Source organism: Bombus fervidus, chromosome 4 (assembly GCF_041682495.2).
Source record: "Bombus fervidus isolate BK054 chromosome 4, iyBomFerv1, whole genome shotgun sequence".
NCBI lineage: Eukaryota > Metazoa > Arthropoda > Insecta > Hymenoptera > Apidae > Bombus > Bombus fervidus.
This window is the reverse complement of record NC_091520.1, coordinates 6,532,933-6,546,561: the sequence shown is the minus strand read 5'-3', so window position 1 is coordinate 6,546,561 and position 13,629 is coordinate 6,532,933. Positions and strand designations below refer to the sequence as shown.

At 35.0% G+C, this 13,629-nt stretch overlaps 1 protein-coding gene across 1 annotated transcript in view; it reads right to left on the bottom strand.

Annotated features, from left to right (window-relative positions):
* The window catches only part of Cad87a (cadherin 87A), a 543,288-nt gene that overhangs the window by 332,937 nt on the left and 196,722 nt on the right, over positions 1–13,629 (bottom strand). Inside the window, exon 3 of the mRNA XM_072002494.1 lies at positions 10,911–10,967. Coding sequence (XP_071858595.1) covers positions 10,911–10,967 — 57 coding nt within the window. The remainder of the gene's footprint in view (positions 1–10,910; positions 10,968–13,629) is intronic.

Here is a 13,629-nt window from a genome sequence, read left to right as displayed (position 1 = left end):
TCTTGAATAACAGAAATATAATGATAAAAGAAAATAATAATGCAAAAATTGAACAAAAAAAACGACCATTTTGATAATACGATTGAAGGCTAGATACGTACGTCAAGAACTACAGAGATAGTTCTGCATTTTTATTACAAATAGAAATATTTATTACAAAAAATTACGATATTAATGTGTAATATTTTCACCTTGCAAGTTTTACATAATTGTATTATATATATAGATCTGTAAATTTAAACTGTGATGTATGCCAAATAACCTCCGTGTACTAGACATGTACAATAAATATTATTATATTAAATTATGTTGTCTATTATATTCTTTCAATAAAAGATCAGAACTATTTAGATAGACACTCTTTAGATATCACCAGTGTCATAAATTATAAATTTCATAGGGAAAAATTCAGTGATATTAAGTAAAATTATTTCTCATTAATAATTCACTTATACAATGTACAATAGACTAGACAATAAATAAAATCACTTAGACAATCACATTTATGATTCAATCAAATTTATGATCAAAAAATCAAAACTATTTAAATAGACACTTTTTAGATAGTGCCAGTATCATAAATTATAAATTTCATAGAGAAAAATACACTGACATTAAGTAAAATAATTTCTCATTAATAATTCACTTATACAATTTATAATATACAATAGATTAGACAATAATCAAAACCACTCAGACAATCATATTCTGGACAATATAAAAAGTACTACAAGATTGATCCTTTGAAATATTGAAAATTGCCTGTACAAACTTTGAATTTTTCCAAGAATGTTAGCGGAGAAATTGGTCGAGGATTAAAATCGGAATTAAACGATAGTAATTAATTATAGAAAATTGAATAGAGTAGAATGAAGAAACATGTACGAAACAACGAATAGAGATATGATAAGTATGAAGATACAAAAGAATAGAGAACGAAGAAAAGTATGAAAGATTTTCTGAAAAAGTATTTAAATAGAAAATATTTTAGATTTCTAATATAACGAATCCTAGACTACGTTACAGAATATTGTACGCGTTATTACTCTGTTATTAACTTTTGAATATTAATCGAAAAGTGGCTGCTCTCAGCACGAGACAAAAGTTTACACGCACAGTAAAAGAAATACGTAGTTGCGAGAAGAGTTTCGCGAGTTTGTTAACTCGTAACTATACTTATAACTTGTAACTTGCGAAAGAGCGCAGAAGTCCTTTTTCAACCTGCAAACCGCAATCAACCGCGCGACGAACGATTACTGTTCGTTCTTTCGACGATATTATTAACTTCTATCTTGAATTTCTTTATTATTTTTAAAATCGGAGATTTTCACATTATCCTTGCAACGATAGTATAATTTAGCTTCCTTTGTAATACACAAATAAATAGTTTTCATAGTTGTGCAAAGGTTTCAAAAGATTGTTACCGTACATATTCTACTGATCATGTAGTTCACGAATCGATTGCTTTTAATTTATCGAAACATTGATCGTAGTGAGTTAAAATATATGTCTCACTGGACCATTGTTATAATAAAATTTAAATACGTCACATAAGTTCGTAGCCGTTTCACTTTTTAATAAGCTTCATATACGAGAGTTTTAATATATCGAAACATAATTAATTTCTTATTATAACGAACATGTTATATCAACATCTTATATGTATTTACGAGACATTTAAAATTGCGATAATACGCAACATGCGTATCTTTAATATGCAAAAGTACATGAAATATCCAAAGTACAATAGCTGATGCAATATTTAATAGACGAAACAAATCTCTGTTTAAATATCATTTTCTACTCGTATTTATGTTAAAAAAATTTGCATAAATATCTGAAGGCCACTCGTTATATTGCTACATTAAATGGTATATTGTTCGTGTGGAATGTCTCATTGCGATGACTATAGTGTGACTGATGTGACATTTAAACAGCGAACGTTGGCGATTCTATGATGTAAAATTATACTCGTAATTTGCAAATTATTAGTATTATCCTGCAACATCGTGCAGTACCGATAAATAACTTTCCCATTTTCTAATCAGAGAAAGCCAAAAGCCAGCATGAAATTCGTAGCCCCTTTGTCATTAACATTGATCGTTTAAATGGTTAAATATAATATTTCCGATAGAAAGATACACCGAATAAACCATAGACCAAGATATGCACGTACAGTAGCGTAAATTATAGCAATCTAGAAATTGCGATCTTATGTGATTAATGTGCAGAATGCATGCATTATGAACTCGTAGTTAAGTGAAAATGACAGATAATTTAATTGTTATCGCGCAAAGTTTCTAAAACGTTGTAGAATAAGTCGACATACTTTACACCAATTTCGTAAGAAGCTACCTTTTTATCCTCATTACTCCCACCATTTCTAGTATATAATAACAGTCTATATAATATGCAATACCTTCCACTTATTATAAAAGGTAAATGAAAACAGAAAATAAAAATAAACGTTAATAGCATAAGCGTGGTAATTAAGAAAATGGTACGAGAAATTGGACTGCGAATTTCATATTTCCATGCAATTTCATATTCCTACGAATGGAATTAAACAAATGGAGCCTATATTTGACGAGATCGAAATGTGTACCTTCTAGAAAATAGTAAACACTTTGAGATATGCAAAGTAAAGTGCTTGTTATTATTTCTCTGCGTATCACACGCTTCTATACGTTTTTACGCTTTCAACTTTTCCATGAACGCGTGAACATCCGCTGTCTCAGAGCTTCTCTCAGACTATGGATACGATTCCAAGGGTTGAAAATCAGCCTACGACGATCGAAAAATTCTTCACCCAAGCAAATGCGATAGCAACTTGTCGTCGGCTTCCAGCGGTAGCACGTTCGTTCTTGAAGCACCGATAAAAGCCGGACAACTTTTAATGTCCGTATCAGTAGGAATCCAAACGTAGTTGGCGCGCAAATAACCGAAAATTGCTTCTCGTTCGACGAATTAACGCCAGCGTCGACAACATTAACGTCCCCGCAGGATATTAATTTCGTCGTTTTCGTCGAGAAAAGAGGAAAAAAAATATTCCTTGCTGTTTGCCCGACGAACGAAGACTCGTTAAATGGACATGCTTCGAATACCCCGCCGCGGGAATCGCGCATCGTTAACCAACAATTTCTGGCTTGACGCGGTCAATCGTCCTCTCCATTGAGAAAGGCATTCTCATTCTCGCGGCAGCGTCTATTATTATACACGAGACTGACTAATTGTCTACATGAAGATTACCGAGAAAGGAGACGACGAGTCACATTCTTCATTCATTTTTCATCAGTCACATTCATTTTTCTTTCTTTTCTTTTTTTCTATAGGGAAAGAGTTTCAAAACCCGATATGTTCTCTATTAATCTTCGGATGGCGGATGCTTCTTCAGCGACGCCGAGAGCGGATGCAGGGTCTGTATGATCCATAGAAGAAGATAGCTTCCCTCGTAGTCTTAAGGTGGAAATTCTAGTTCGAAGTATCATAGACGTGTATGTATAACAATTATTAATGTCTTTATTATTATATTTTTTGTTAGTATATTGCGTTACCATATCGAAGGACGGTGAATGTACATAAAATTGTTGTTCGTGTTGCATATAAAGTATGCGTATAAATTTGTTACGTTCTTCTCGTCTTATAGTGTACTTTTTGTCATTTCCTTACGTTCCCTACGTTCGTTGTACAGATATAGACGTAGCACAGATATAGACATAGCACAGATATACACATATACACAATCGAACAAGTATTTATCCAAATAAGAATTTATTCGACAGTTTTTTTATTCGTGCATGAATTTATCCGAATAAAAATAGAATCGAACAACTGATTCGGTTAAGGATTTATTCGCATAAAATTATATATTACAAATAGATATTTACGTGTTGCATAATACATGGAGGATGGACATGGTACTGAACGTGAGATATATTTTCAAGCTACATTGTCCAGTTGTTGTAACATTGGCTTTCATAACTAGCTTTTATGGGATACCAAATTGGAAAGTTTATTTCTGCTTGGTAAATCAATTATTACATTATTATATTATTATGGTACTCTATATACTTGTACAAAATTAAATGGCAACGAACCATTCGTATTATTATTCGAACAATTCCGTGGCCACTATTCGAATAAATATAGAAAATAATTCGTTACAGATCACGAATAACTGTTTCGCGGATGCGAATTTATACCGACAATCAACCTGGACAGATATTTATTCGAAACAATTCGCGTAGCGTCCAACTCTGCCACAGCTTGATCAAAATATTCGGATGATTACGATAACGTAGCTACCCGTGTTCTTGGATCGTAGAAAGCGGCAAAGACACGAACGGCGAACGTCATCTCCCGAAGCGATAGAATTCTCGCGAACGCGAACGCACAAACGAAAATGAGGTTTATCCTTAGCAGCGGGATCCATACGAACGATAACTGCGAACGGGACCTTTTTCATCATAAGACATCCCGTTTCTGCGAATATGAACGAGAATTGCATTTCCTTTATCGCGTGCTCGAGCAAAAGCCAGACGGTGCCGGCTCAATATTCACGCTCGATCGAAAACTCCTCCCGTTTAATGCGTCTACGAGCAAATCGGGAACGTTATTCCACAGATTGCTTATGCGAGTGTCTGCATAGTCGCGGGACAACGCGTTTTTCCTTCAATTTTCCAGTAACCACGTTAAACGTAAAACGCCAAGCCGAGGAAAACTTTGTTTCCGAGCGGAGGATGGAAACTCGCTTGAGTGCGTTAAGGTTGCATTTCCATTTGGTGGCATCGTCCAAAGCACGAACAATACGGACGAAACCAGCGCGATGCGAATATTCGTTACAATAACAACGGAAGGTAACAAGAATATTTACCTAACAGCGCGTTTTAATCAGCTTCGTTTAATTCAACAAAGAAATATCTGCCCTAATATCTCGTTAGTCTTATTGCAAGTAGCCATATCGTTCCATTTTAATACGGCTGAACTGCGAAATTTTAACGCCGGTATCGAGAAAGGTATTTTCATATAAACGCGCGCACGCTCTTTTTTCCATTTCAACCGAGAAAATGTCTGATTTTTCTCCACGAAATGGTACGCGAGAAAGAATTGTCCGCTCTTTGAAAAAAGGAGAAGGTTTCCGAACGTGAAATTGAAATGCGTTTGGGGCACAGAAAAATTACGCAAACAAAGAGTTAATTCGCTAAAAAATAGAACGTGGCATAAGGTTTCGATGCGATAGCATGTGGTTTGCATAAATTTAGTGCTTTAAGTATGTTTTTCTATTTTTATTCGAAACGGATGTTGTATCTTTCGTTATCGAGGAAATATTAAAATAACCATATTGGGTAACAACTGTTGCCCAAACATATATTGGAGCAACGGAGTTCTAATTCTAATTAAACTGGAAAAATAATAAATAGACTGAAGAATCTTCCTATTATTGAATCGCTTTTTACTATAGTACTCGATAGCCCACAGGAAGAAAAACTAATTCGAAGATAATTCCAGCAACACCGTTTACCTTTAATTGTAAGGAATTGTAACTTGTGCGCGTGTGTGACGTAGGTTTATAATGCCATAATTAAAATTTGCAATTGAAATCAGCGTGGATGTTGAATACCTATACACGCGATTTCTTCTTGCAATGTGATTTTTTCCCAGTACAGAAGTCCGTTACGAACGATATTGGCAGAAAATAACCGAGCAACGTTTATATTTCATGGAAAGCTTTGTTCAAGGAAACTACATGAAATAAAAATACATCGTTGCTCAATGGTATGGGTTCATTCATTTTACGAGAAGGGAATCCTTTAATAGAAAAAACGTAATTACATGTCTTTGAGACTACTAAAAATCAAGCAAGATGGCCAATAATAAATTTTCGTATCTTTATTATAAATCTTCTCAACATCCATTGCGTGCATTTAAATATAGGAAATAAATTTGTAGCAATTATTCATCTGTAGGAAACTTAATTTAATTTTATTAATCTACAGGAAATTTCTTCTTTTTCAATGTGAGTGCATGTCTTTACGACTACTAAATATCAAGCAAGATGGCCAATAATAAATTTCTCGTATCTTTATTATAAATCTTCTCAACATCCATTGCGTGCATTTAAATATAGGAAATCAATTTATAGCAATTATTCATCTGTAGGAAATTACATTAAACTTTATTAATTTATGAGAAATTTCTGCGTATTTTTTTTGCGTTTGCGAAAGCGTTTTATAATTTACAATAAAATAAAATATAATTGTCATTTTTGTCTCATAAGACAAAAGCTACAAAGAAATCACATTCCACACATACAACGAAATAACAGATGCGACGTTTTTTAGGGGTAATGAAAATTGAAACGCAAAGCCTCAAAATTGAATCTTGTTCACGGTCGTCTTTTATTTTCCTCGCCAAAAAGGACTGTGTTCGATCATCTGTAGTAAATTTTACAATTTTCTTTCTTCCTCGAACAATTTACAAGTTTTCTCACATTACGAATAAAATTCTCGGCAAGAGCGTTATGTAAAACACAGACATTTTATAATCGTGCTTTGCTTCGGCTACCAACAACATTACAAACGGAATCGCATTTAATCATCGCACGAGCTTTGTCGGAGGAACGTTCAAAATTTCCCTGTGGACCGCGGTGTCGAGTGATTATTGCTTTCATAAAATATGTACGCCGTCTGCTATAACGCACTATCACGGACGAAAATGTAAAAACTGTAAAAACTACCGCCGCGTACAACTCTGAGACATTTCAGCTTTATGCATAGATAGTGTACCGCCGCAACAGCCACTAGTCGCGAATGAAAGATGTATGCAAATTTAAACATCGTACGCGCTGAAAAATTCTATGCATTCCTGAACGATCGCGATGTTCGCGAGTTCCTTCGCCATTGCCTTTGTCTTTATTAAAATCTCTTATTGATTCGAAACGATCAGGTGTCGGATGGGCTCGACAGCGTTACTTTTCCATGACGAACGATGGACGTCGTGAGATAACGTGGAGTTACGTAAAATGGAGTTTGCGTGTTTCATTGGAATTCAAAAGAAAATGAACTCCGTGGAATTTAAAAATATATCGATCAATTCTAATATTGATATAAAACTAACTCAATTTCCATACCTTTCATCAAATTCGACGCAATGTTTCAATCTCTTGATCGGGAACGCGTCACGAATTTTTGAACGTGACATAACGCCGATAATAAAATTGTAGGACGACTCTTCAACGATCCTCAAATTTTCCCGCTTTTCAGATGACGACGCATTCCAGCACTCGGAAGCGAGAGTTGTAACACTACAGAAGAAATGTATGAAAAATAGTGGTGGTGGAATGAAAATTTATCTACAAAATTTACCTACAAAAATAATCTTCGTTAAGGTTGTATTTTTGTTACTAAAATTCTGTTTAGTGACATTAATAGAGAAGAAAGAAAGTGATATTTCCAAGTGTTCCATTATTTCTTCTGTGGTTAATGAAGAATATTCAGTTCAAGCTACATATTGCTATGGACTATGGCAATCTAATTTGGTTTGTCCTTGTTTCATCCTGAAAACAACTTTCATCGCAAGATTCACGATTTTATTCTGTTACGATTACAGATAACATCCACAACAATTGTGCGATACGATGAACAAAAATATTGGAATAAATAAAATATTGGAATTTACTAGAAAAAATGCAGATGCAAAAATTCTACTTGGAATTTTATAAGAATTTTTTGATCTTTGGGAAGAAGAGTCGGCTATGTCCAAGACTCGCCCGGCTTTTCTTCTAAAATGTAACGTCAATGGTGACGTTAATCTGTCAACCAACGTGTTTCAAACGTTTAGTAAACCTACTTTGTTAATCGCGTGTCTTTCTTCTCGTCGATTCGAAATATCTTCGGACGAACAAGAATCACGTCAATCATGGGGAAGTAAATTCGTGCCAATGAGAGAATATCTCAGTGATTTATCTAGGAAACTGATTATGGAACACGAAAGAAAATCAAGGAAGAATAAACACGCAAAAAAACAAAATATTTCATTTCAAATTTCCGGCGTTGTGGTGCAAGTACCAAGCAAGTGGAAATATCAAAGATGATTTCACAGGTGCATTTTGCAAAAATATAAAGAGTATCGTTATATCATTTGTCACACTAATGCCTCACTAAGTCCAAAATTTCAGCGTAATTGCTTGAACTAATCGTAATTAATTCAGTTACGTTGAATGTCCCGCAACTTCTAAGATCTGGGCTTGTCCGGACTTTTCATCAAGACCTTCAATTTGGATCTCGTTCCATTGCGCCATAAATTCACCGCCAAGGGTTCTATTAAAAAAAGAACACGCTGTGTGTGTTTACGTCATAAACACGACGTGCCTCTAACACTTTCGCTGAATTATGCATCATGATGTACGAGGATACATTATTTTCGATATTGCGTGCAGGTGCACGAGGGCATCTATCACGAATAAACTGTCTGAGTATCCACGAATACGCTGGAAATTTAATTACGAAGGTTTATTACGAGTGGAATGTTTGGCGAAATTTCACATACAGGTAAAGACAGATTAAATGTCAAAGGGAAAATGAACGTATTGAATTGGCGCACAGCTCGTGAGTATTATCGATTAAACTGAAATCAAGAGATTCGCAAAAGTTTCGGGGAATGCGAATAAGTTGCTTATGAATCGAGATTGAAACCCGAATCGAATCGCGTTTTAATTAAAAACAACGAACCTTGCTTGATGATATCCAATACGATCTTAATATCGCCGATAACAAATGGGAAAATCAGATCATTCGAAACGTGATAATACACTGAAATTATTCGTCATAAGCATAACTTGATACTCTGACCATGCACTAGCGTTGTTATAAATATATATATATATATATATATATATATATATATATTCGCGAACAAAATTCTCTAGCAGATAAATAAAATTAACGTGAATACAATACACGTCATTATTCATAAATATTGAGACATCGATTTAATTGATTTTTAATGGCAATACTTTCCGATCGAACATGATATAAAGCATTTGAACGATACAAAATATCGAACAGTTAATAATTAGAAGGAACATTTACTATTTTTTTATGGATTATAAATTTACATTATCAAGAAACATGTATAATATAGTACGTATCTCATTCCCCTCGTTTTCATGTTTTTTCCAGTTTCGATATGAATTTCATTGGATTTTTCGATAGTTTTGTGTTTTTGAGTAATTGTTCGTAAGAGATAGATTCGTATTGTTCATGTTGTTGGCACGAAGCTTGAAAATCCTGCCAACTATGCTACAAGTTCAACAAATATGTAAACTTGTTCAGAAAGCGCTATCAGCATCGCGTCTTTTAGACAACATGCACGTTACGGCACACCGCTGATGCCTGTTGCACAAGTTTTAGTTTCTAAGCTTTTGATCTTGCTAGAACTATGCGGATAAACTGTTTCACTCTCATACATATACAAACTGACGGCCGCACAAACTTTTATTATCATGTTCCTATTAGTTTGCATCTACGTGCGTAGATTTGTTTGCGAATGTAAATAAACTTATGTAACACATCTTGCAGTGATAAAATTATATACATAGTAAATTTATTACATACAAAAGTAAGTTTATTCTCTTTTCACCGTGAATGATTATAAACTCAATCCCGTTTTCACATTTTTCATAATATTGAAACAAAAATTGGCAAAATCTTTTATATAATTTCATATAGTAATATAACATTTACAATAGAAGATATAAAAAACAAAAGTTTCCTTCTTTCGAAGCTATTCAATTTTCTCGTAAAATAGTGCACTTGCTTATGAAAAAATATAAATTCGATGTTAATGACGTTACCTTTTCGTTCAGTATTTAGCCGGATTTCTCTTTATTTTTGATTATTTTTATTAATCCGTTAGGTACACTATCCACTAACTTATTTAAAGTTTCCTTTCGAATATTCTTTTACTTTATTCTCTTTTTGAAGTCCAACGATATTTTCTATAGGAGGCTTCTCCTGATCGTGGAGTTTTCTCGCTAGAATTCCCCATAGGTTATCGATCGAGTTCAGATCAGAAGTCAGTGCTGGCCATCGTAATAATTCTATACCGAAATCTCGAAACCACTTTCTTGTAGTGGCAGTTGTATAAATAGAAGCATTGTCTTGCTGAAAAATTGTCCTTTTGTCTTTCCTATTTCCGTTACGAAAGGCAATAATTCGCCATGTAACATCTCCTCACATCCTATAACGTTCAATTTATTCTTTACGAAAACAATTTTCTTTAACGTGTCCAAGCAGGATTAGTGGTTTCTTGGAAATGTAGAAAAATTAACGCGCAAAATGTGTTCGAGTCTACAATTATTCGTAGCGTTGTATTTGTATGGACACGTTTTGTCAATTTGTATTAATAATATACGAATATTACTGAAATATATGAATCAATGACAAACTAATGTTCGGAGACAACATTTACTATCTAGTTTGTGGGATCAAGAGACGTATGTATATCGTATGAAATACGAATTGTTTATCGGAAGCGTAATTAATGGCATACTAAAATTAAATCGACATTCATCCAAGTGTTAAAATTAATCATGATGGCCTCTTTGTCCAGGTAGGATACGTATATTCAATCAGATATTTGAATATTTCTCAATATTATGATATTCATGAAATATCACTAATTTATATTACAAGGAAATAATAATATTTTTTAAATCTATTATCTCGCTAGGCATTGAATATATTTTAAACCTAAGTTGAAAGTAAAAGTAGAAGAGAAATCTTGTACATTTTACAGTAAATGGTAAAACTAGATACAAATTAACTTCGTATGTTCAAATGTTCGTATGTTTAAGCATTGATTTAGTGTATTTTTGTACGAATTTTTAAATTTTTGTACGAATCACTTACCCTTTCGAATATGTATGGTCAAAATGGGTTCCCGTTTGGGTTTCTTGTTGCAACCACCTGCAAAGCAAATATAATTAACTATTAGAAAACACTAAAGTAGTCGTACTACAAATAGAATAGTAAAAGTAACGAAGTTAAGTAGATACAAGAAAGTGTGCTTCAAACATATCGTCTACATTTGTACCATTTGTATCTAAAGAATAAAAAATGCTTTAATTCCTCTAAATTTTTAAATTATCAGCGAAACAATTAATCGATCGGAATTATGTGTTCGTACAAGATAACTGTTCAAAATATGCAGAGAAAAGATGCAGACAGCAATGAATTAACAAATTGCGTATTGTTTCTTCCAATACTTGAGCACAAACTCCACTGACAAAACGTTACATAAATAAATAAGAAAGTCAGCAAAGTGTAAAAATTTGAATCTGACTCGCGAAGTTACTTATAAAATACGCGGAAGCAAAAGACGATAAATACGAATAATATTATAATAAAATAGTCACTGGCGAAGAAAAACGAATCTACGTACTTGCATCCTGTAATTTTTACAATATACGTTTACATAATTTAATGGTACTATTTACAATTAATGGAATTCCTATACTACAACGCACAATACATCAATTCCTTATATCGCAAGATTACAAACAGTCTCAAAGTTAAATAAATTGAATAAATGCCTAATGATTTCGTTCATCTCAATTTCCATAAATGTCCTAACGTTCACATACACGTCTGATTACACAGATTTTACATCAGAGTAATAACACACGACGCTCTCTTTCAAGGAAACACGGGCGAGCTTATCACTCGATGTGACAGATACGGCGATCACAGCGTCTAATCTGACGAGCAATAAACTGGACAGTTGGCAGGTTCAGCCTCGTACAGTCATTTTACACGGGTTCGTTTAATTTTACGTCATCGCCACACGCTACATGCCACTCGCGTGCTCTTATAATTTCATTCTCAACACTCCGCCGTCCGTTTAATTTCGCGGCGAAGTAACAGCAAGTACACGGTCTGCCATAAAAGTTTATTGTTTTTGCACAAGCAAGGAAACCATTGCGCAACAGTAAATCAACGATCCGCGAGAGACACATTGCACCTCGAGACTTGGCGAAATCGTTCGCGGTTCTCGTCGGGCAGATTCGGCGCGTGAAATCGCGCGTAGGTGTGCGAAAAAAGAAAAATGTATCGGTATTGCTCCTGCAAGTCGAGGAATAGGCGACGTTAGATTGCGTCTGAACACTTCGCCAACTGTCCACCACTGAAAGAAGTAATATCCGCGTCTACGTTTTTCTTTCCTATGTTGTAGGCGTATTGACAGTTGCGAGAAATTAATTTCCGTAGAAAGCTAAGATTTTAGATTAAGATATCGAAAGATGATATTGCGATGGTAGTAGCAAGAAATGAATTTTCTCTAACGTCAACGATTCGTTTACTGGGTCCTCTGACATTAAGTAATTCACCAACTAATAATGTTGACTAGCGATTTCGGTTTTGCGTGTACCCAAAATATACGTCTACGCGTGTAGTTAATACATCCACGTTTTAATCAGTGCGCTTCTCAACGCTCGGCTACATGAATATTGAAATACACAAGTATTGAAGTACACGGATACACGTATATCAAAATGCAGAGGCAAATAGATCATAATATTTATATATGTATGTCGGAGATGAAAGGACACCGGGCCCCCCGTTGGAATTACTTGGAAAACTCCCAATACTATAGCCTTTACAAAATAACCCAAACACAATTATTCGAGACTTGAGATAATCAGCTTAGGCTCGAGGTGACAACTAGTCGCCGAACGTAACCGCGGTCACGGGGTGAACGTTTCGCCTAACAGAGATATAGAATTGCATAGCTCTCCTTTAAAGAAATAGCCGTACCGACACTTAACGGCCCCGTGGCTCGCCACACACAGATCCTATTCTTCGGGCAAGATGATCGCCAGATGTCGATGCATAATTCACAGTATATGTTTAGCTAGCCTGAGGACCCGCTATATTTAGTTAACTAAGGTCCATCAAATTGACAAACAGTCTTTATTCTATCAGCCCGTAAATCTGTCACCTATTACGGGAAGATACGGGAGATCTGCTTTCCTCACGTACGACGCTTCCCGCTAGGAACTTTCTCTCAAGGGCAGCTAGCATCCTTTTCTAACCACCAACATAGAACTTAACCAATTAACAGCAACATCCATTTCCCTCACCTTCCGAGCGGAGGCTTTCCTCGACGAATCCGATGACCTCGTGCCCTTAGGCACATCCCACCATAGTTTTCCTCTGCAGCGTCGTTGCGACAGAAAGTCATTCTTTTTCTTACAGTCGCATTAGTTAGATACCTAGTGTGTTTGTACGATCAGTGAATAATCTACGTCTTAGCAAAGAGTTAATCAAGCGATCCTTGTATCACGAGGAGTAAGTCGAGTCCGAAGTAAAGTAGATCAGTTATCCCGTGGGCCGTGGATTCGCTATACCGACTCCACGATCATTGTCATTATCGTTCGAGTATTGAGACCGGTAGTTTATCTTGTATTTGTGACAATAAAAGATATCATCGATTGTACACCGACAATGAGCGACCCTGGCGCAGATTCTTTACACGCCCCAAACCCAAGTGTTAACCCCAACCCGACATATATTTATTTACACTAGCCTACAATAATTATTGCGTCGACAAAAATTGTTTGACTTCGTCGTG